Source organism: Cucurbita pepo, chromosome 13 (assembly GCF_057944985.1).
Source record: "Cucurbita pepo subsp. pepo isolate OVF chromosome 13, ASM5794498v1, whole genome shotgun sequence".
Classification (NCBI taxonomy): Eukaryota; Viridiplantae; Streptophyta; class Magnoliopsida; order Cucurbitales; family Cucurbitaceae; genus Cucurbita; species Cucurbita pepo.
Genome location: NC_141810.1, coordinates 14,089,067 through 14,112,151, shown reverse-complemented (window position 1 = coordinate 14,112,151; position 23,085 = coordinate 14,089,067). Strand labels below are relative to the sequence as shown.

Sequence of the window (23,085 nt, the reverse complement as noted above, 5' to 3'; positions counted from 1 at the left end):
ACAGTTAGCCACGTTGTAACGGTCTTAGTCATGGTCGGTATTGTCTTTTTCTCTTTGGTGGAATTGTCTTTTTCTCTTTGGTTAATCCACCAAACAGGACATGATAAGTCTCGACTTGACCTGCCTTCCACTTGTGGTCTCAATGGTGAAATGAATCAAGCACCCTTTAAGATAGAACAATGAAGGAAGGAAAGATATGATCTTGGAATTTCATCATTGCAGCACCACAATTATCCCATCAAATATTATGATCTCTTTGAAGGAGTTGTTCTTTTGGTTGGGAGATTGTGAGTGAGTTTGCTTATTTATCAAGTAAGCATTAAACTCGGCTTGGATCAAGGATGGGTTTTGGGTTTTTGGTCACATTCGAGAGCCAAATCTAATTAAGAAGCTATTGATCTTGAAATTTCGGTTTGTTTGGGTTAGTGATCCGAAAACTTGATAGAGTTCACCCAACCCAATCTTCTATTTTCGGGTTATATTAATAACTAAAATCTTCTAAAATTCAAATATCAACATTCACAAGTCAAACATTTTACTAATATCAGTTACAAACGTCAAATAATCTTTATAATAATCTTAAAAGTAGGATTGAGTTGGGTTATAATCTTATTTTCGAGTTGGCCGGTTCAGGAATTAACTCGCGAATATTAATTCAACCGAAACCGAAAAAAGTAAATTACCAAACCCAAATCATTAATAGACTAAGTATGGTTGGATTATCGGATCATGTACGACCGAAAATGTAATAAAAAATAAATTATTCTTAAATTTACTTATAAGAAAAGGTATGGAATGATAATTAAGGAATGACTAAGGTATGAATATTTTGGAAACCCAAAGGAACCATATGAAACGAAATTAAGCATATGGGAAGTCCGTTGCAATAAATAATAAGCGTGCTTAAAATCTAATTAGAACAAAAAACGCAACAGCTTTAGCCTCACGCATCCAGCCAAAATTCATCGATTTGGAGCTTTCTTTTTCCATTTGATCTCTACCTGATTTTCGTTTCCCTCATCGTATCGCACAATTCGGATTTTGATTCTTCAGTCGGCTCGCCGCACATGGCAGCGCCAAAGCCTCGTACCACTCGGTCCAGGTCTCACAGGGATGTCCCGGATTTGGAGAAGATGGACGGTGCTTACAGTTGGGACGCCCTCGAATGGACGAAGATTGAGGTTTTTTTTATTTTTTATTTTTATTTTCTCGCTTTTTCTTTATCTTCTTTCTGGGGTTTACGCTGCACTCCGCTTGTAAACGCACTGGTTTTCGCTTTTGTTGCAGGCCGTTCCGCGGTCGGTTTCGCGTGTTAACTTTGATTGCTTGCTTCAAGCCGAACAAGTGATTGCAGAGGTTCGTAGAGGTTCAATTTTGGTTTTGGAATTTGAATTCTATAATAGGTGGAGATTGAGGGGTTCAATTTCTGTTGGAATTTGAATTGTTACTTCTTTGTGCGAGAAAGTTTTACGCATTATAGTGAACTGAATTTGTCTTTTTATCTTTGAAATGTTACTATAACTATGCGTAGTTTCAATGTGTAGACGAGTGAACAGCATTGGAAATGATGAATTGTAAATTGGGGAGTGAAATATACCGTTCTTGATTTATTAGATAGTCGCTTAACATGATTTCTATAATTGAGTACTTTTAGACGTACCAATAGGATTAAGAACATCGGTTGCGATCAGTTTGACGTCTGTCGCTGTGGTTTATCATTTAGTGTTGCTCCTAAAAATCTGGCCAGAAACAAAATGGTGGTTCATAATTTCTTGGAAAAAGAAAGATCGACAAAGTAATGAATGGCACTTGAAGGAGGAAAAAAAAAAAGCTCGACAAGGGAATTGATTATTTGAGATCTTATTTTGAAGGAATACTTGCGGAGCTCCTCTTTTAAATTAATACCGTCTTAAGCGTTTGTGAAATGGTTAATTAACCATCAACGCCTATTACGAGTTTGTTAAATTATTGAAAACTTCATTTTGAAGCTGTCCAGAGGCCATACTTAATCAAACGATACCCTGGGAAATTCATTATCTTATGGAGAGTCAATGGTTGTTCGTTAGCATCGGGCGTTCATATACCTACCTAGCAAACTCTATTATTTGACTTCCAAATTTGAATGCATTTGCATTCCCATGGTCTTTCTTTGCTACCTTCCTTAGATGTTATTAATAGATTAAAATTTCTGTGGAATTGATGACTAATGAAGAATATTGCTAGAACAAATTATTGTTATAATTTGATTGGAAGCAAAGACTTCCATTTAAAAGGAATAAAATGATTCAAAAGTGGGTGGATCAGCTATCCATATACACAAGGTCAAGGGAGCATACCCAAAGTTAGTCCAACAGGCACATTGAAATAGAAATTAAACAAACTACTTAAGTTTTAAAGGGCAGCCCCGAGAGGAATCCAAGTGAGGAATTATCTCTACCATACGTACGTGACTGCTATGGGTTACATATCAAATTTACATGGCCACTTGAGGAATGCGTGCATCAGATTAGTTTTGTGACGTAGTGGATGACTGATAGTCTAAAATCTTGTTTTTATTCAAATCCCCACCCACTCTGCTTGCTTTGACTGTTAAGGGAACACCTAAACAAAACTGATAACTTGGAGAGATATCGTTGTTAAATCACCATTGAACCCAGAACCAATAATTTAAGCTTGGTGGGTCCCGGTAAATTGAAATATATCAGTATTTCAACACGAGGCATCTTTGATATTGTTTTTCTGTATTTGTGGGCTCATTTGAGTTTTTTGTCCAGGGATATGGTGTTGTTCTTGTAAATACTGATGAGGCGGGTACCTTGTTTGTAACCAATTTTCGTCTTCTATTTCTAGTAAGTATTTCAATGAATCAATACTTTTTCTTTTTTTTTTTTTTCTTTTTTTTTATCTCAAGGGGCACTGTAAGCATTTAGCTCTTGTTCAATTAGTTTTATTACTTTTTCTTCTCAAGGATATGGTTTTATTTTATGTTTCATGAGATTAGCATTGTCATTTAGTGGCATCCTAAACTATACTGCATCATATGGTGGAAACATCTCTAACTTCAATGCCCTGTTTCTGCTCAGGAAATTCACTAAAATTTCATGACGTACATACACATTTCCAATTTTATATAGTCTTCGTTTTGCTTCTATGCTATTTTTCTGTTTGGTTGCCTGTTGTGTAGGACTTACATCTTTTAAATGAATGAGTCTGCCTCTTGTTACATAAATGTTCCAATTATAAGCATGTACCATCAGCCTATTCTATTTGGTCAGTTGTGCCATAATAGGAAGGAATAGGAGAAATCGGGGTAATGTAAACAGATCGGCATAGGCTGATTGGATGGCCTTTTTTCTGACCTCCTTTGGCCTCTGCTCATGTGATGTCTCATATGGCCTTTTGCAAGTGATTGTTTTTTCTAATACAAAGTTTGTTGCCCATAAAAAATAGAAATCATGAAAGGATATTTTTGTGATCGCAACTGCCTACAAGTTCCTGATAATTGTACTACTGGGTTTATATTTTTGTTCATTTTCTCCTGATTAGGCCAACATGTCATTAGTTTTCCGCAAAATTTCATGTATGCTTTGCCTTTTAAGTTTTTGTGGTGCTATCTCTTCATCCTTTCATTTATTTTGAAGCAGTGTGATTTAGCAAACACGTCATCATGTCATTATTACTATAAGATCACTTGTGCTCGATCGTTTGAATGAGTAACAACTTTTATTGCTATTATTATAGAGTGAAGGAACCATGGATGTTATTGCCCTTGGCACCATACCACTGGCGGCAATTGATAAATTCAACAAAATAGTAAGTTCCTAATTCATAAATCTAAAATCAAGGCATGTTGTTAAGTGTGTTGTCCTTAGAAGGCACCATAGCATTTCATTTGCCAGCCCCTCGTGTGGAGCAAGCACACAATCATTGCAAGTACTGTAGCTTATTATTCGCAATTCTCTTTGACCCAGGCTAGTGGGTGGGAAAATGTTTTGAATCTAAGTCCAGTAATGATTGTGGGGGATTCCATTTACTATTCTACATTATTTATCTACTTTTGGATTATACTGAACTTTAGTATGATAACCATTTTTCTGAAAGATAAGCCCCCAAAAGAAAGGACTAATTCCTCTTATTAGTTTAAGCTGTATTTTGTTATTTGGTTGTCAGTTAGCTTTTAGATAGCTTATCACCTTACATTGTTGCATTTTTTAATTGCTCTTCCTGAAGTCCTTGAAACTCTTAACATGTTTTATGGTTTGCAACATTTTATCCAGTAGTTGTCCTGTTTTCCAAAACTTTTATGACCTGTAACTTAGGACGCCATTTTTATTTTCAGTTAGTTTTACATGTGTTTAAGGTTCGTTGTGTATAATCTCTTGACTTGATTGCATTCAAGCTGCAATCAGTTGTTGCATTTTTTTTAGTTTCCACTTGTGAAGCTTTTGAACGGGGAGTAATAGTATTCTTGTTTTTTTTTATTGGTTTTAGGTTGTGAAGACAAATTCTGTCTCTCGCCAATCTGAAAAGTCTTCATCATCTAGGCGACTTCTTCAGGTCATTGGTACGCTTTGTTATATAATCACCATTGTAGATTCATATTCTTCATGTGAATGATCAATATCATCAGGAAAGTAACAAATTTTAAGTTCTAGATTAATAGAGGAAATATTTTTGTTCTCATGAAAATCAATTTGATGGGTGTTGGGGAGGTGTGTAGATCTGTGCATGCATTGATATGCTACCTCATTGCTTATTTTGTTGATTAGTTGACCTTTTCTGATATTGATTTATTCCTAATTTATCAGGTTAATTTAGGATGGACAGTTATGATAGATGAAATGGCGCTTCATATGTTGCTTTTCTTTATTTGTTTTACATGCTAGCTGAATGCAGTAATTAAGGTCTTATTCCTCCTTTGTGTATTGCAGGAAAAGACATGAGAATTATTGTCTTTGGCTTTCGTCCAAGAACAAAACAGGTTTGTACTTTCAGTCCTTTCTTGTGAAATTGTACTTTCAGTCCTTTCAGACCTCTTAAGGTTGATCGTGAGCATGTCAAGATCACAGCGCCGCAGAGTTGAAAAAGTAGGACCGTGACACTAGTTAGACTCATTGTATCTTGCCCTGCCACTAGAAAGTCAGGAGCAGGACCATGTGGAACAAATATACTTCTTCCGTGAGGCAGGCTATTTTGATAGCTAGTAATAGGAGAAACAAAATAGTAATTTTGGGATTTGGGAGGATGGTCGGGGAGAGTAGCTTCATAGTTTTTTGGGCTGGTAAATCCAAAGAGACTTAATGATGGGAGGAATGATAGCACTTGTGTCATGCTACAATTACAAAAGGGTTAATTGCTTTACATATTTTTACCCAATATGGAAGAAAGTTTCAATATATTGCATATCGTATTTTACATAATCTGAGATCTTGTATGGGCTTTGCAATTTACAGAGGCGTAAAGTATATGATGCATTACTGAAGTGTATGAAACCTGCAAGAATATGGGATCTATATGCATTCAAGTCCGGTCCATCCAAGTATAGTAATACAGACCCAAAAGTTCGCTTGCTAAATGAGTATTTTCGGCTTCTTGGAAAGGGTTCCCTACGTGCATCGATGGGTATGATTGAAGATGGATCATTTACATTGTCCAATGAATTGTGGAGAATAACTGACATCAATTCCAGTTATACTCTGTGCCAGACTTATCCATTTGCATTAGTTGTTCCAAAACACATTAGGTATTATTTTTTATCCAAGATTTTGCTGCACTCATTTTTTGTTTCTTTGGGATATTTAGAGACAAGATTGTTCTTTCTTTTAAAACCCTTATAATTAGGAAATGCCTTCATTTCTATATATATATATATATATATATATATATATATATATATATATTTTTTTTTTTTTTTTTTTTTTTTTTTTTTTTTTTTTGGGGAGTACATTTAGTTCCACAAGCTCATTATTGATTATTGTTTTTAGTCATGGAAGCAACTAATTATGTGGTTCTACTGCTAGTGATGCAGAAATTTTGCAGGCTTCTACCTTTCGTGCTAGATGTCGATTGCCTGTTGTTTCGTGGTGCAATCCTGGTATAACGTGAAGCTAAGATTCTTAATCACTATTCTTGGCCAGACTATGTTTCTAACGTTGATGAAAACTCTTAGGTACTGGAGCTGTTCTTGCGCGTTCCTCCCAACCCTTAGTTGGTCTTATGATGAATATGAGAAGGTAATATCATATGGTCTAATGTTGTCAAGGTGTAATCAGTTGGGAATGGGAGGTGAGAGGAAGCTTAAAATCTCTAATGGTAGGGTTGAGAGGGTGGGGAAGAGATGTGAGGTTTAGTTTTTGGTGTATGCACTATCCTGATTTTTGTCACTATAATGCTGCCTGTATTTCAGCTTTAAGTTCCTTTATTGTATTTCCCTTGGTAGCCTTTAGAATGGATTGTTCATCCTGCTCCTTTATATCTTTTAGTTACGAATAGTCTTTTCTCCTACTGCAAATTGAATATGAGAAGGTAATATGCAGCATCCAACCATTTCCTATTAAATATATTAAAATGTTACTGACTTTATTTTTGGGACTTCTTTTGGTGGGGTGGGTTATTTTATTTTTCTTTTCTATATTCCCTTGTATATTCTTTCATTTTGTTAAATGTAAGTTCGATTTGTTTTAGAAAGAAACGAGGGATAATACATCGTTGGGAAAAGAATTCCCATTAATGTTCAATTATTATACTGGACATTTGCGTTTGTCTGTACGTTCTAGGAAAGTTGACTTCCTTAGATCTAGAGAATTATGAATAATGTTGGTGCATATGTTTAGGTATGGATATGATAGGACATTTAGCCATTAAGTTGATACAATTTTGTGCATGTTGCAGTAATACTGATGAAAAGCTTGTTGCTGCACTTTGCTCGTATCTTGTTAGCGTTCAAGGGCCATCACGTAGGTGAGGGTATTAATATTCTTTTTCCATTGATGGCTAGTATTTTTAATTCTAAAGTTTATCCTTTCAATTTGGGGTTTGATTGTTTGTGCTGCTGCTTCGTTCCCTATGATGCTGTTTTATATTTCCCATGGAAAAAGCTTTCTGCAGCATTACCTTTTTCCCCAGTGTTCATCTAGACATACGCTGCCCCATAGGGACATAGAATTATATGTAAGAGAAAAGCAGAAAACCTAAAAGAAGTAGTCTATAATTTTGTTCCTGGAACCTAATGTGTCATTACGGTGCACTAAACTCCAACATCCTCTCACTTATAAAATTTATCTTAAGAGATATTATCCTATTTTTCAACGGTCAAATGCCCCAAAAAATAGGCAGTGACCTTACGGACAAAAAAAATCACCTTTTACCCAAAAAGTGGACTTAGAACACCTTCTATGTTTCCACCACAACCTAGATTTGCAGCAAGGTTGAATATGAGATTTGTTATAATTGTCCTAGATTAGAGATGAAAGAAAATTGTGCAAGAATAACTGATTCTAGTTCTCTGTCTGCTTCGAGTTAGAATACACCTAAGCATGGAACCTGGCCTTTGGATGATGAAACCATCAATCAAATTTCTATCTTTACCCTTTCTCTTGTTAATCATATTTGTATGCTTGTTAGCCACCTGGATTAGAAAAAGGTGAAAACTAATTACCTTTTTTCGCACTTCTAGTAGAAATTTTTCCTCCCCCTAGGTTTACTTTTGAAAATAATAGAACAATTAACATGAATGTTTGGGGAGTGTGGTTTGGAGGAAATAAAGGAGTATAATTTGTCTTATGTAGTCTTTTTGGGACTTAGTCAAGACTCTTTGTCAAGTTGGTGCATGAAAGACTTTTTTAATTAGGATTTGTAGCAAATGTATGCCATGCCTTCTGGTAGAACCTTATCTCCTTTTTGTACATTTCTCCTTTTGGTTAATAAATTTTCCAAAAAAAAGGAAAAAAAAAACCAAGATATTTGTACATTTCTCCTGTCAGTGGAAATTTTAGAAAAAATCATTGAAACTTATTTGTTTGAATTAATTAATGAGGTTTTAAACATAGCTTATTTGTGTGGTAAATCAACACGCTGACAAGGTGACTGAAATTTTGTAGATTGAATCCAAATAGAAAACAGTTAATTTATCTTTATTTTCTTCCATTTTTTTTGTGTATGTGATAAGAAACAAATTAAAGGAAAAATATATGAAAATGAATGGGTATAGACGATGCTCTCCTTGCTCTAAGCAACAAAAGAGTGTTGTCAAGTTCTCTCTCCTTGACTTATTGCTACCATTCATCAAGTTGAGAGCAGTATGAATTTCCACAGTTCATTCTAACATCGATGGAACCTTTTTTTTTTTTTTTTTCTTTTCCTCCCATATTGTTACTTCTGAGATAAACCTCTTTTCTTTTTTTTCTTTTTTTTGTAATTAGGAAGCTTTATATAGCTGATGCAAGGCCTAGAAAAAATGCTTTAGCAAATGGAGCTATGGGTGGTGGCTCGGAGTCTTCGTCAAATTATTTTCAATCTGAGGTTAGTTTGAGCCTCTGAGGTCCAATTTGTTCTTTCTTTACAATTTTATTATGGGATGCTCGACTTACCTTGTATTGTTTTTGTTGTCCTTAATAGATAGTCTTTTTTGGGATTGACAACATACATGCAATGAGGGAAAGTCTTACCCGGCTCAGAGAGTACTTGGATACTCATGGTGAAAAATCATCTGATGGAATGTCATCATTCTTGGTTAGTATTTTTCGGCTCATATATCGAGTCTCCCTATTTCTTTCTCCCTACTACTTGGATACTCATGGTGCAACACCTTCTGATGGAATGTCAGCATCTTGATTAGCTGTTCGTTATTTTCTCCTCCCTCACTCCTTCCCTTGAGATTCATTTGTTTCCCTTCCTACAACTTTCAACTTTTTTTCCTCCGATCAACCTGAAACATTAGAAGCATGAGCATGCCTCTATCAATTCCAGTTCATGATAATTTGTAAATAACTTCACATTCATATTTTTCCCTCAACTTGAAATCGTAAATGTGTAAACATGAAGGTGACTAATAATGGAGGAATTCTTAAGATTGGATCTGAAGTTGTCTCCTTCCCCTACTTTGAATTTTGCTCTTAAAGAAACTCACTCTCCATATACATATGCAGAGACACGGCGGATGGACTTGGGGTGGGGGTAATCTTAGTAGTATGTCTGCATCTGTATCAACACTGGGAGATAGTGGCTGGTTAATCCATGTTCAAAGTGTCTTGGCTGGTTCCGCATGGATTGCTGCACGTGTTGCGTTGGAAAAAGCAACTGTACTAGTTCATTGCAGGTATGCAATAGTTGATCTTGTATCTTTTAGTTTGTAACTAACAAATTATACACATATATTATTGTTATTTTGGCTTGGAACTTCTGCTCTTTGAAATGTTCTAAAGATTACCTTGCCATCTTCTTGGTCATTGTTTGCATAGTGATGGCTGGGACAGAACAACACAACTAGTTTCACTTGCTAGCTTACTACTTGATCCTTATTACCGGACGATCGCTGGATTTCAGGTATTCTGTTGGACATCATAGACCTTTTTGGGTCTTTTTTTCTTTACTCTATAATTTACCTAAAATGTAGGACGTGTCTATCTTTCTATAAATAAAAAATCTGTTTCCCTTCTTTTACTTTAATTAATTTGGTTTATTTTGAAAAGGTTTCATATATCATGAATGGATCTCTTTATTCCCTGGAATTTTCAATGGTTGCATAGAGTCTTCTTTCATTTATTCATAGTTGGATATATTTAGTCATCAGTCCGATTTCAATGTGCACACTTAGGCACTGGTTGAAAAGGATTGGCTGGCATTTGGTCATCCTTTCTCAGATCGATCTGGCATGCCGACCATATCAGGAAGTGGTAACATGCCATATGAACTCTCTAGGCAGTCTTCAACTGGAAGTTTTTCTACTTCACCTATGCGTCAGCCATCGGGATCATTCACATCTCCAGCTTCCAGTCCTCCTCCCTCACAAACATCAAACAACTGTTCTCCCATATTTTTACAGGTTTGTGGTTCGTTGAATATAATCTGTGTGAAATACTGTGTATTTTTTTTGGGATTCCTTCACGTGATTAAAAATGTAGATAGAGTGGCATGACTTCTGCTAGGTGCAAAGATCGTTGTCCTTATTTTTATCCACTATGCACAAAACTGTGTTACCTGTTAATAGAATGCTACTCAATTATTTGCAGTGGGTTGATTGTGTTTCTCAACTTTTGCGCATGTATCCCTTTGCTTTCGAGTTCTCTTCAGTAAGTAACCTTCTTGATGCTTTTGGAGTTGAAACAGTTTTTAGTTCTCTTTCTTTTTGAGGAAATTATTCTTCACTCTTAATTGGCGTAACATGCCGACCTGTTTGGCGTTTTTTATTAGGCATTCCTGGTGGATCTGTTGGATTGTATGCTTTCCTGTCGCTTTGGGAACTTCTTATGCAATTGGTAATTTCTTTCGATTAGATCAATCCTTTGGTGTGATGAGTTCCACTAGAATTTCCCTGTTTAATTATTATTGTTAGCCTGATATCTTTTGTGTAATTTGTGAACTAAATGGTACGAACAACAATTTCAAAACTAAAATCTTTATGAAAAAGTTCATGAAAAATGAGAAACTTGAAGAATATTATTGGATGCATTTGTTTTAATGTTTTAGCTAGGTGTAGGAAACAAGAATGCCATCAAACAGACCCATTTATTCATTCCTTGCATTTCATACCTGAGAGTTTTCTGGATCTGATGAATGTTTACGTTCCCCTCTAAAACCTCAAATTGTTAGACACTAATAATATGGAGGAGCTTGTTGAATAATCTTTTTCTGATGTCTCAGTGAGAAGGAGCGGCAGCAATGTGCAGTCTCTGAAGTTTGCGGCTGTATATGGGCGTATTTAGCTGATTTACGAGCTTCGGAAGGAAGTTCGCACGTGCATTACAACCTTTTCTATGATCCTACCAAACATGAAGGTCCACTCTTACCTCCTGCAGCAGCTCTAGCTCCAACTCTCTGGCCACAATTCCATCTTCGTTGGGCTTGCCCTAAAGAATCCCAAGCTGGAGAACTTGAAGTCAGATGCAGGAAAATGGCTATAAAATTCTCTGAAATGCAGAAGGTATAATTCTTGTCTCATACTTGGGTCATTCTTCTTCTTCTTTCTTAATTTTTAAAGAGAGGCGTAACAATGGATGATATGATATCTTACAAGAAATGTTTGTTTCTCGAACGTTTGGTGAAGCTGATGTTTTTCGAACGTTTTTTTTTATGTACAATGTTTTGTTGTACTCATGTCAACCTGATTGATTCTTGCATACTGTAACATGCCTAATAGGAGAAAGAAATAGCCGAGAGAAAAACGCAAGAGATGACGGCTGCCATGGAATCGATAAAATCAGAGTTACAGAACGAGAAGCAGTTAAGTATATCTGCTAGGAATATTGCAAAAAGTGCAAACAAAGAATGTGAAGCCATAAAGAGAGCAATTCAGTCTCTAGGTTGCAAGGTTCAAGTCTCTAGTAATGGTTATTGTACTGTTGACATCGAGGGCGACCTGATGAAATCCAATCAGAAAAATCGTCCTGCTTCGAGAAGGGCTTCGCATCGTTCACTGCCTTCTAGTGAAGACAATGACCTCTCCCTTTCTATCACGGTTACAGAAGATGATGTTCCAAAGGACTCCCCCAGTCACGTCTGCGAAGCTCTTTGCCCATTGCGCACTCACGACAAAGCTTGCCGGTGGCCCGATGCTGGTTGTGCTCATTTGGGTAGCCAATTTATCGGACTAAAGGCAAATTTCGACGCATTCGATCAACTATCCATATATGATGGTTATTTCAAGCCAGAGTGATCTACTTTTCCATTTGGTTTCTGAGTCAAACTAACGGTATGAACTGATTTTCTCCTTGCTCTTACAAAGGATATACCATACCATTAAGTTATATGCAGAACCAGTCGTATACGACCGATCCCGATTATTAGGGAAGGGTCTCAGGATGGTGTACATAAATGCTGAGTTAGCTGGTAAATCAAGAACTACCACACTTGGTCAGGGCTTACTACATGGAAAAGTTGGTTTAGTTAGTCATAAGTTTTCTTAATAGCTTGTTAGAAACTGATTGATTTCCTGCATAAATTTGGTCTCTGTACAGGTTTGCCACAAGATGTATCATTCTTTTACCAGCAACTACTTTTGTGATTAACAACAGTAAAATAAACTATTGCTGGCTTTCATTCACCATTTGTGCTCCCTGATATACCTCTTTCATGAACATGTATGTGGTGTACTAATAACCGACCGCTAATGATTCATCATACTTGTAAGAGTCCATTAGCAGATATTGTTCTTTTTGGACTTTTCCTTTCGAGTTTTTTTCTCAAGGTTTTTAAGATACTTCTGCTAAGGAGATGTTTCTACACCACCCTTATAAAGAATGGTTCGTTCTGGTTCTCCTCTCCAAACTAATGTGGGATTTCACAATCCACCCCTTTTGGGATCTAACATCCTCGTTGGCACTTGTTCACTTCTCCAATCGATGTGGAACTATTCACCCCCTTTGGAGCTCAGCCTTCTCGCTAGCACAACGCCCGTTGTCTAGCTCTAAATTTTTAACATCATATTATAGATTACTACCACCTTCCACTTTCGCACAGCTGCCTCCAGATCAGTTCAGTTACTGTACATGCATCAACGTTTAATACTGTTTGCATCATCAGTATATTTGCTTAGTAGCGCAAGCAGGAAGCCTCTTATTAACACTAAACATTGTAGCTGTCGCATCAATAGAGAAGAATCTCAATGAGACAGCTTCAACTTCAAAATAAGATCATATTCAAGGATTGACAAAGGGTCAGGTCAGGAAATGACTGATTTAACTCGAAATTACAATGGTATGAGAATGGTATGAGCTCGAGATCGATTCTAACACTAAAAAGTAACTTCATCAACATTTTATTAAGGGCTGTTCAAGGCAAACACACAACTAGGTATCCCTGGAATCCTCGTTCTCATCGTCATCATCTGAACGTCTTTTAGGCCTTCTCTCCTTCCATCTTGCCCATGCCCAACTCAAAATTAGAAACCCTCCCAGGGCATATACCTAAAGCAAATAAATGATCATGTTACAAAAAACCCAAAATTAGATGCCCTCCCAGGGCATATACCTAACGCAAATAAATGATCATGTTATAAAAAAGGAGTCATGAAAGCTCAAATTCCAAACAAGTAAATGAAAATATTAGCCAAGGCAGGAGAATAAAAACAAGTAAATGAATTAAAGATTCAATTGTAAGTTCAAACTCTAAACTTTCGTTCTATTTGGTGTATATAAGCTTTGAACTCTCAATTTTGTGTCCAATAGAACTTAACTTTAAAATGTATCTAGTATGTCTTTAAACTTTTCGCTTGTGTCCAATAAACCTTTGAATTCTCGATTTTGTGTCTAGTAATCCTTCATCTATTCAACATTTAAAAAAACTCACGAATATATTAGACATAAAATTTATTAGACATAAAATTAAAAGATTAGAGTCCTAGTAGACACAAAAATGAATTTATGTATAAATTTTTTAATGCATCAAAGACTTGTTGGATACATAATTAAAAGTTGAGGAACATACTAGACATTTTAAAAGTTGGACCCAATAGATAAACTTCAAAGTTCGAAGACTAGACTTGTAATTCAACCAAGAATCAAATATTAAAGTAAGATGCCGACGATAATGAACTCTCTACTAGTTGAACAATCCATAGTGGCCCCAGTCCTCTTCCATACTACCTTATCTCTGGATCAATATGAACTTTTCAACCCCTCGTGCACAGCAAAGATAACATAGGAATATAAAGTGAAATTAATAGCACATAGATACAAATGGTTGCAGGCTTCGAATATAAATCAGGCTTGCTCACCCCTCCCTTTGTGTTTAAGCCTTCTTCTCAATTGCTTCTATCTCTTTGCTCCCCTAGATTCAACCATTTTCAAACACTGGCTTTGGAGTTCTCAATTATTATAGCAGCTAGTCATGTTGCTAAAATGCAGATACAATAGGGGGGGAAAACAATTTACCAAGTTGCATTTAGATATCCAGATTCATTTCTGTTCTATCTATCCCCGTTGAAAATTGGAAATTCTTTGTACCTAAATGCTATCCAGAAGATTTCTATCTATCCCCGATGACTGATGAGGTTTAGTTCTCCATTTGCATTAGTACATGAGAGAAATCCTTGCACGTTTCCAAAGATAATGGAGAACTATCCATTGATTAGCCACCAAACAGACCAATTAGCTATCATCTAAAGCTCTAAACTAATCAATAGTAGGTTAAGAAGGGGAAACCAAGGTAGCCAAAAGCTGAAACTATAAGCACAGAAAAGGCAAAACAAAGAACAAGAAAAATCAAACGTTCTCTAACCACCCTCCAAATCACCATTAATGAGATGCTTCAACAGTCAACAATTACTCCCAATTCAGTCAAATCCACAAACACTAAGAGTGCAATATCCCAGCAGCAACTTCAATTTCATCCAGTTTCCATAAAAACGAAAGAGAAGACAAACCTGCCAGATGACCGCCGGATTGGAAGTCTTGCCGGAGACATCGGCTTCAACCTCCACCGAAGGAACGGCCAAGTTTGCTTTAGGAAACCTCACAAACTCCGGCTTCTGAGCATCGTCGTCGTCCTTCGGACCTTCATCCATCACCGTAGCCGGCGGTTTCTTGCCGCCGTTGATCGGAAGCGGCAATCGGAGGTCGAACTTGGGAAGAAAAGAGAACCAAGTGAAGGGGAATTTAGGGGATTCATCCTCTTTCATCCCAATAACTTTTGGGGTCTCTGACATTTTCTTTGAATCTGAAAAGCAAAAAAAGTGCGATCAGCTACAAGGACTGCTTCCAGTCATTTTCTTGTTGAAGCGGCGGATAAAACAACCATTTCTTCCTTCCAAAACAGTGTCATTTTCATCCCAAACCCCTAACTTACAAAATTAATAACTTTATTTCTTTATTTCTTTATTTTAATCCACTTAAAATTTTAAACTTTTTTTTTTTTTTATATTTTTTATATTTATTAGTTTATAAGATTTAATTATTTAATTTTACCTCTCTTACAAATGCCCTTCATACACTATTTTTCTCGTATTTATATCCTAAATGCTTTTATGTTAAAAAATAAAAATAAAAAAAAATAAAAATAAAATGTTTAATCCATCCATGTAAAAAATCAACATAAACTTAATAATTTTTCAACAAATAGTCATTTTGTTTTCCTCGTACATTCGAGTTCATAGATCAATTTTGTATATCTTATTGCCGGATCAAATAAGTACTATTAGAACTTCAGAAAAGTTTCTTTGTTCTTTTAGTCTCTTACTATATCCACTCAAGATTGCATTAAGACCAAGAGGACGACAAAATAAAAAAATGAAAAAGATTTTGTGGTCATGTGTACAAGTCCTTAAAACCCAAACCCGAACGTGTAAAATCCAATTGTGGGCATGTGATGCATTAATCTAAGAAGGATGAAGGGACTTGTAGCAGATTATCTGACCATATAAGTTCACCTGTAACAACATTTCATAGGTGCTCCAAAAATATATGATGTAATGAATAGATTTTTACTGTTTGTATATATAGATGTTAGTTAAACCATTTATCTACATAGGTTACTTATGTTCTAAAGCAACCATTCGAGTATATCTACATAGGTTACTTATGTTCTAAAGCAACCATTCGAGTATATCTACATAGGTTTGTATAGGTTATTGTTGGTTACTACCATTTATCTACATACATAGGTTACTTATGTTCTAAAGTAACCATATGGGTATATCTACGTAGGTTTGTATAGGTTGTTGTTAGTTACAACCATTTATCTGCATACATAGGTTACTTATGTTCTAAAGCAACCATTCGAGTATATCTACACAAGTTTGTATAGGTTATTGTTAGTTACAACCATTTATCTACATACATAGGTTACTTGTGTTCTAAAGCAACCATTCGGGTATATCTACATAGGTTACTTATGTTCTTGAACAAGTACCATTCGAATGGTATAAATACCCTCCCTTCCAGGCTTCCCCATTAAGATTATCATCTTTGATATCAGACCTTTTTCATGACAGAGGACCTAATGGTGGGAAGGAAGGTTGTCAAGGCCTCACAAAATCGACACGGATCAATCCAGTTTGGAGTCCACAACTCCACCAACAATTTGTTCTCCAAAATTAAACACATTCTGGAAACAATAGCTGAACAATTAGAAAGAATTGAAATGAGATTGGTGGGGAAATAAATGGAAGAAATGATAATAATCCTCATCCAAAAAGAAGAAGGGCAACATGAATAAACAGCAAGAATGCTCCAAGAACAGAGACTAACCTTCAGAGAACGCCAAATAAAACTCCCCAATAATTGGCTGCAAGAACATATGCAAGATTACCCTTCCAAGATTTTGATTCTTGTCAGGAAGAGACCTTTCTTCAACAACAACCAGTCTTTGAACAACAAGGAGTGTTCCACAACCCACACCACAGTTTTGAATCACAAGATTATAAGATGGTGATCGATTTGTACGATATACATACATATACATGTATATATGTATATCCTAGAAAAGGTGAAGCTCCATCATTTGGGGTATTTCATGGAAGCAGTAACATTGGCCACCAAATTTACAAATTGATAGGCGCCGACTGCCATGGGAAAAGCAGGACAAACCCATCATGTTTTAATTGTCCAATTGAGGCCTTGACTTCTAGGAGTTCTATCCATATCCTTAATCTTTTCTGTCTACTTTTTACTTGATGACAATGTTGAGGGTGGTTGGGAGAGGAGTCCGATGTCGACTAATAAAGGGATTGATCATGAGATTACAAGTAAGGAATACAAGTTCATTGATACGAAGACTTTTGGGGAAACCAGAGACAACCATTAGAATTTATGCTCAAAGTGGACAATATCATACCGATATGGAAGTTCGTGATTTCTCACCAACAGGAGTAGTTGCCTGAGTAGTGGCAAGGCAAGTACCAATTATGAAAACAACATTCATGTGTCCAATAATTCCCCGCTAATTCATACAAATGATGCGCATTAGGCAATGTGGTGGAAGGCAAATACTTGCTTAACTACTCTTAAATCGTCAAGATCCTTTGTGTTCGAATCGGCAGTCCATAGGCCTCACAAATAAATGAAACAAGAAATTGAGAAGAACACAAAAAACACAATTTCAACAATTTTGAGACTCTTCCTCAACGGTTCCTCCACCATTAAACCAAACTGACATTTGACATCTTAAAACACTCAAATCAAACGAAATTTCGCGCAAAATGAATCAGAATATCAAATCTCTCACAACAACCACATACTAAATCCATACAGAAATAAACAGGAGGCAGTGTAGAAATTAAAAACAACTTCAACCAAAAAGATCGAACATATAATAAGAAACTAAAATCAAACAAATATTCAGTCAAAAAGTGATACCGAGAGATGTATCCGGAGGAGATAGATGAAGACGAATGGAAAGCTCCTAAGGAGCTCAGAGAAGAGAGAAAGCGGCGGCCAATAACCAGATCGCGAAGCCGATGAAGCGACATAGTGATCCTCCTGCAAACAACAGATTCATATGCAGAAATCGCGTATTTGACTTTGAAATATGAACAAAATTGCGAAGCCGCAAAGCCGGAGGTCGGAGCAGAATCACCGGACGGCCGCTTGTGAGTAGAAGTTCCGATTGAATTTGAATCAGCTTAAAGACATAATTGGAGTCTTAAGCTCAAGCTTCCCGCCATGAGGAAAGTTTTTTATGATCTAAATTTCATTACGGAATATGTTAAGGAAATTTAAAACAAAAACAGAATTAGGAAATAAATTTATTAAAAAAAAATCAATTTCTACCCTAATTTTTTTAATTAAAAAAATATGAAAATCCAAGAAAATGTATTTTATATCTGATAAAATTAAAAATTAAAATTTAGGATATAAATCATTACGTTAAAAATAAATATTTATTTACTTTTTTTTTTTTTTTTTTTTTTTGGTAATTTGTAAGAAATATATATTTTTTTCAATTCTTAGGATATTAACCTCTCCAGCGACAAACTACCAAATTTAAAATTTTACCATTAATTAAATATTTTAAAAATTCAAGAACAATTATTGTATTAAATTTAATTTGGATCTAAATGGGTCAATTAATAATAATTTTGATATATAAAAAATGTCAATATATTTTTCGAAACTTATTAAAAATAATGTATAAAGACTAATCTAAAAATAACACTTTTAGTTCAAGAGTGGAAAATATTATAAATAGCTTATAAAGTCATTTAATTAACGATACTAATGAAAATATGTCACGCTATCTTAGTCGGATTATATTAATTTTTCTTTCTTGTAGAGACATTCAAAAAACCGATACACCCGCACAACTCATAAATGAAATTTTTTAAATTAGTGATAATTACATATTAATAAAAAATATCACATGCTTATAAAGTCATTTAATTAACAATACTAATGAAAATATGTCACGACAATAATTAATTTACTAACTTAGTCGGATTATATTAATTTTTCTTTCTTGTAGGGACATTCAAAAAACTGATACACCTAAAAATTAATTTGGCCTAAATATAAAAATTAATTTGGCCTAAATATAACTAATTTAAAGAAAATGTTTTAAAAATATTCTTGAACTCGTTTCAAAACTTAAAAAAAAAAAAAAAAAAAAAAAAAAAAAAAAAAAAAAATTCAAAAATACCCTTAACATTAGTCTTATATTAAAAAATATTAAAAAATACCCATAAAATTCTTTATAAATAAAAGTTCAAAATACTTTTCATATATATTATAAAAATCGTTTATCAATATTTCATAGATTATCTCCAAATTTTTTAAAAATGGTATTAATGAAAAAGTTATATTTAAACTTTTCGAAAATATTTAAAATTGTTTTTGAAGTTCTTAAAAAAAATTTAAAATTAATAATGGAAATTTTAAAGTTTTTTAAACAGAATATTATAAATTTTTTGAAATTTTTATTTTTTTTCTGGAGTGAAACTTTAAAACTGTAGGGATATTTTTATTAATTTACACAAAATTGTGATAATTACATTTTAAATTTCTATTTCAATTTTATAGTTAAAAAAAAAAAAAAAAAAAAAAAAAAAAAAAACTTTTACTGACGTAAAAGGTGACAGTGAATTTAATTAAAGTAGAAAAGACAATGGAGGCACCGGACAATACGATACCTCAGGATTAAAAACAAGACAAGTGAGTCAGTCAATGTTAAACCTAAAATAGATGATAACTGTATATACTAAAATAATCTAAGATTTACTAGTTGTTACCAAATCTATGATTTGAAGGGTTTTTTACCAAATCTATGATTTTATGGTTTGTTATCAAATCATAGATTTGGAATGTAATCTTCATTATACGCCTCTATAAATACATGAGGTCGTGACCCATATAGGTCATCCTGCCATTGAGTCAAATATCTCCTGGGGGACTGACAGCTGCTGCTGTACCTGAACTCAACTCACAATCCTTTTAAATAATTAAATGTCAAAATCCCAATATTAATTTTGTAAAAATTCAAGGCATATAATATATTTTAATATAAATTCTATGAAAATATGATAATCATTGGAATTAAGGGTAAATAATTTTGGTTTTATTTTCCTGAATAATTAAAATTCATAATAAGATTTTAAGTATTGAAAGTGAGAAAGGCTACTACCATGCTGACCAGTGGTACTGATATGTTATCGTCTACTACATTTGCAATTGGCAGAGACTCCACCACTGTTGCCACCACAGAAACTAAACCAACTTTTTGCACTGTTTTTCCCCAATCCAACTCCAAGTATCCAAGAGCTGAGAAATAGTACAGCATTCTACACACATAGCAACCACGTTTACAAACTCAAACTACGTGTTTGTTTCGAGAGTGGATTTGGAATAGTTATACTACGTACATGTTTCCAGAGAGTGGATTTGAAATAGTTATACTACGTACATGTTTCCAGAGAGTGGATTTGAAATAGTTAAGCTACATACATGTTCGAGAGTGATTTCAAAATAGTTAAACTACATACAAAGAGAATGGATTTGAAATAGTTAATCTAGATACATGTTCGAGAGAGTGGATTTGAAAATAGTTAAACTACATACATGTTCGAGGGAGTGGATTTGAAAATAGTTAAACTACATACATGTTCGAGAGAGTGGATTTGAAATAGTTAAGCTACAAACATGTTCCAAGACAGTGGATTTGAAATAGTTAAGCTACAAACATGTTCCAAGACAGTGGATTTGAAATAGTTAAACCACATACATGTTCATGTTCGAGAGAGTGGATTTGAAATAGTTAAGCTACAAACATGTTCTCAAGAGTGGATTTAAAATAGTTAAATTACATACACGTTCGAGAGAGTGGATTTGAAATAGTTAAACTACAAACATGTTCAAGAGTTGTTCGAGAGAGTGGATTTGAAATAGTTAAACTACAAACATGTTCAAGAGTGGATTTGAAATAGTTAACAGTGATTTCGAAATAGTTAAAATCAGTTCAGAATGTCTAATCAAATCTCTAAATATGTAAAATCGAAAGTGAATTTATTTTGAAAGAACCCCAAACAGGATTTTAGTTTGGGTGGATATAGAAAAGCAAAAAGAACTCACCCAATGGAGACAGAAAATCCAAAGATGAACATTGATATGCTACCAACCCAACTCTTCTTCTGATTATAAGGAAGCCTTTTGGATCCAAACCTTCTTCCCATTATATCAGCAATACCTGCAGTTAAGTCGACACGAGTTAGCAGTTATAACAGTACTAGAACTGGGAAGGTATCTAAAGATGATGAAAATTACCATCTCCTCCACACATCATTCCCAATGAGATAATACCAGCTGGAGATTCACGCCAGAAGACAACAGCTGAAAAAATCAGTATAAGAACATAATATAGAGGGCCTCTCAGCAATTCCCTGTAGATTTGAGATCATATATCAAAACTGATTAAAGGGGTTCTAGTTGAGGTATATAATTTAAGGAATTCATGAATTCTGAAAGGGTGGGAGATAGAACTTTACGCCGGTTTTCCTTCCCGAGTAAGCGATTTTAAAAGTCCTTCATCTTTGGCTAATGAGAGGCCATTGATAACAAGCCTCAAGCAATTCACAGTCGGAACTATTGAAGCGAAGTATCGAGCTTCCATTGACGTGCTATTCTAGAATCAAAACGATATACAAAAGTGGTTGAGAAACACCCAGATTTAACTAATTGGATGCAAAATCAATGAGGCTGAGTAACATCTGAGACTTAGGATTACCTGAACATAGGCCAAGACATCATGAAAAGCAATCCGGACAATATGTGGACAAGTTTTCTGCTCAATTTCTGTTTCATTGATGTTATTCATCAGAAGGAACAAGGAATACAATAATTTCTATGAGATTTCCCTCCTCTGTCATGTAAACTAATATTCCCCCACTGCCACAGAACTAATGAGCGGCTAATTTGTATGATAAAAGAATTGATATCTTGTTCAAGAAGTTTAAACAAAAGAAAGTTAGCTGTGCAGAGAGAGTGGTAAATTTCTATTTGAACACTACACTGTTCTAATCGACTTCTCTGATCGACAAGTACTAGAGCACAGCTACCCCAATAAACAGTGTTAGATGAACACAACTCTCCACGATGGTATGATATTGTCCACTTTGAGCCGAAGCTCTCATGGCTTTGCTTTGGGCTTCCCCAAAAGGTCTCACACCAATGAAGAGAGTATTCCTTGATTATAAACCCATGATCATTCTCTAAATTAGCCGATGTGGAACTTTCATCCAACAAACAGGATGCTAATGGAAACTAAACAGACCAGGACAGATCCAAGAACGTCGAAGTGTAAGCCTAGAAAACCTAAACCAAGAGGAAGATACGTAAAGGCAATCAGTTACCTTGGCAGTAATGCTTCCAAAACATTTCAAAAAGGCCAATGGGAATTCTGATACTATGTTTGTAAAATTACCTGATTCAGGTTCTGTTCATAGTTCCTACTAGCTAAATGCAATGAATTACTTACTACTTATATGACGTTTCCGTATCTACTCTAATTCATCTAAGCAAGCGAGAAGCGCAAGGTTTTCGATTAGCTTGCAATGTAGAGAATCTTGCCAGAATTTACAATTTAAACTCTGCATCTAGAAATTTCCGGATTTAGTAAACAGCTCCCAAGAAAATTTGGTTCCACTTTCAGTTCGAGAAAGGAAATCTGGAAAAGCATTTTTTCATTACAATCCATCGCTCTTCCATTTGTGGAAATCGAAACAAACCTTTCTAAGGCACAAACTAAAATGTACACATATCGTTTTCCCTAATTAATCATATACGCACGTAGTATCCAGATCACCACTCGCGCACATATTACTAACTCGATACTATCACAAAAATGAGTTCCAAGTGCGATCAAGGAAGGAAATGAATCCGACGAACCTGTTGAATCAGATTCCGCTGGGTGAGTTGGTCGAATCCGAGAACAAGCGAGTAGGCGCCGGCGAGAACAGCCGCCGTAGCTCCGGCATCATGCAGAATATCACCGGAAACGGCGCGTGGAGGCAAAACGCGGCTAGAGGACAAAGATGGAATCCGAAATGCTGGTGGCGTACAGCGGAAAGTTCGGAAAGGTAGAATTAGAATCCGAGGTTGCCTCTGTACACCGGACGAAGAAGCGACGGTGGTGGTCGTAATCCGGTCATGGCGGCAGCGGCGGAGAAGACAATCAGAGCGGCTAAGAGCCAAGAGGGCCATGGTGGAAATTCCACGGCCAAACAGCAAGGCAGCCACTGAAATGGAACGGCAAATGAAAATTTATTCTATTATAAATTATATAATTAAAAAGAATAACACTCGTTGAAAACAATGACTACACGCCGGACCAAAGGAGACCGGTTTAAGAAAGAAATATACGGTTCACAATATTCTATATAATGAGAGATAATTAAAAAAATTGACTCATTTTATTTATTTATTTATTTCTTTAACTTATATTTTCAAA

General features: G+C 35.2%; 3 protein-coding genes across 6 annotated transcripts; 1 reads left to right on the top strand and 2 right to left on the bottom strand.

The window, feature by feature from the left end:
- The first annotated feature begins 906 nt into the window (after positions 1–906).
- Positions 907–12,259, top strand: LOC111808820 (phosphatidylinositol-3-phosphatase myotubularin-1). 2 transcript variants are annotated; one of them, XM_023695015.2, is made up of 19 exons: positions 907–1,181; positions 1,288–1,356; positions 2,775–2,849; positions 3,742–3,813; positions 4,492–4,564; positions 4,932–4,981; positions 5,454–5,743; positions 6,021–6,094; positions 6,170–6,233; positions 6,892–6,960; positions 8,421–8,520; positions 8,617–8,730; positions 9,147–9,316; positions 9,459–9,543; positions 9,815–10,042; positions 10,230–10,289; positions 10,411–10,475; positions 10,861–11,140; positions 11,357–12,259. In XM_023695015.2, exons 1-19 carry the CDS (start codon positions 1,068–1,070, stop codon positions 11,870–11,872), a joined length of 2,568 nt encoding a protein of 855 aa, XP_023550783.2. In that variant the 5' UTR covers positions 907–1,067; the 3' UTR covers positions 11,873–12,259. The 2 variants fall into 2 exon arrangements, with proteins under 2 accessions (XP_023550783.2, XP_023550784.2); XM_023695016.2 differs by lacking the exons at positions 907–1,181; positions 1,288–1,356; positions 2,775–2,849 and having other exon boundaries at positions 3,743–3,813; positions 4,492–4,557.
- A 571-nt stretch (positions 12,260–12,830) lies between these two features.
- Positions 12,831–17,933, bottom strand: LOC111808822 (uncharacterized). Of its 2 annotated transcripts, XM_023695021.2 has the most exons (3): positions 17,508–17,933; positions 14,579–14,871; positions 12,831–13,121 (listed from the first exon to the last, which is right to left on the bottom strand). In XM_023695021.2, exons 2-3 carry the CDS (start codon positions 14,858–14,860, stop codon positions 13,005–13,007), a joined length of 399 nt encoding a protein of 132 aa, XP_023550789.2. In that variant the 5' UTR covers positions 14,861–14,871; positions 17,508–17,933; the 3' UTR covers positions 12,831–13,004. The 2 variants fall into 2 exon arrangements, with proteins under 2 accessions (XP_023550789.2, XP_086985656.1); XM_087129530.1 differs by lacking the exon at positions 17,508–17,933 and having other exon boundaries at positions 14,579–14,993.
- A 1,746-nt stretch (positions 17,934–19,679) lies between these two features.
- On the bottom strand, positions 19,680–22,972 carry LOC111808821 (putative phytol kinase 1, chloroplastic). Of its 2 annotated transcripts, XM_023695017.2 has the most exons (6): positions 22,524–22,970; positions 21,364–21,431; positions 21,125–21,256; positions 20,904–21,019; positions 20,712–20,826; positions 19,680–19,924 (listed from the first exon to the last, which is right to left on the bottom strand). In XM_023695017.2, exons 1-6 carry the CDS (start codon positions 22,836–22,838, stop codon positions 19,738–19,740), a joined length of 933 nt encoding a protein of 310 aa, XP_023550785.2. In that variant the 5' UTR covers positions 22,839–22,970; the 3' UTR covers positions 19,680–19,737. The 2 variants fall into 2 exon arrangements, with proteins under 2 accessions (XP_023550785.2, XP_086985667.1); XM_087129541.1 differs by lacking the exon at positions 21,364–21,431 and having other exon boundaries at positions 21,125–21,261; positions 22,524–22,972.
- Between the last annotated feature and the right edge of the window lie 113 nt (positions 22,973–23,085).

Excerpts from the sequence above, each read along its gene's own strand:
- LOC111808820 (XM_023695015.2), top strand. The coding sequence starts at position 1,068 with ATGGCAGCGCCAAAGCCTCGTACCACTCGGTCCAGGTCTCACAGGGAT. Across the intron at positions 8,521-8,616 it reads CAAATTATTTTCAATCTGAG|ATAGTCTTTTTTGGGATTGA; the intron begins GTTAGTTTGAGC and ends TGTCCTTAATAG. Across the intron at positions 9,544-9,814 it reads GGACGATCGCTGGATTTCAG|GCACTGGTTGAAAAGGATTG; the intron begins GTATTCTGTTGG and ends GTGCACACTTAG.
- LOC111808822 (XM_023695021.2), bottom strand. The coding sequence starts at position 14,860 with ATGTCAGAGACCCCAAAAGTTATTGGGATGAAAGAGGATGAATCCCCT. Across the intron at positions 13,122-14,578 it reads ATCCGGCGGTCATCTGGCAG|GTATATGCCCTGGGAGGGTT; the intron begins GTTTGTCTTCTC and ends TATTTGCTTTAG.
- LOC111808821 (XM_023695017.2), bottom strand. The coding sequence starts at position 22,838 with ATGGCCCTCTTGGCTCTTAGCCGCTCTGATTGTCTTCTCCGCCGCTGC. Across the intron at positions 21,257-21,363 it reads ATGTCTTGGCCTATGTTCAG|CACGTCAATGGAAGCTCGAT; the intron begins GTAATCCTAAGT and ends ATTCTAGAATAG. Across the intron at positions 21,020-21,124 it reads ACTCGGGAAGGAAAACCGGC|GGAATTGCTGAGAGGCCCTC; the intron begins GTAAAGTTCTAT and ends TCAAATCTACAG.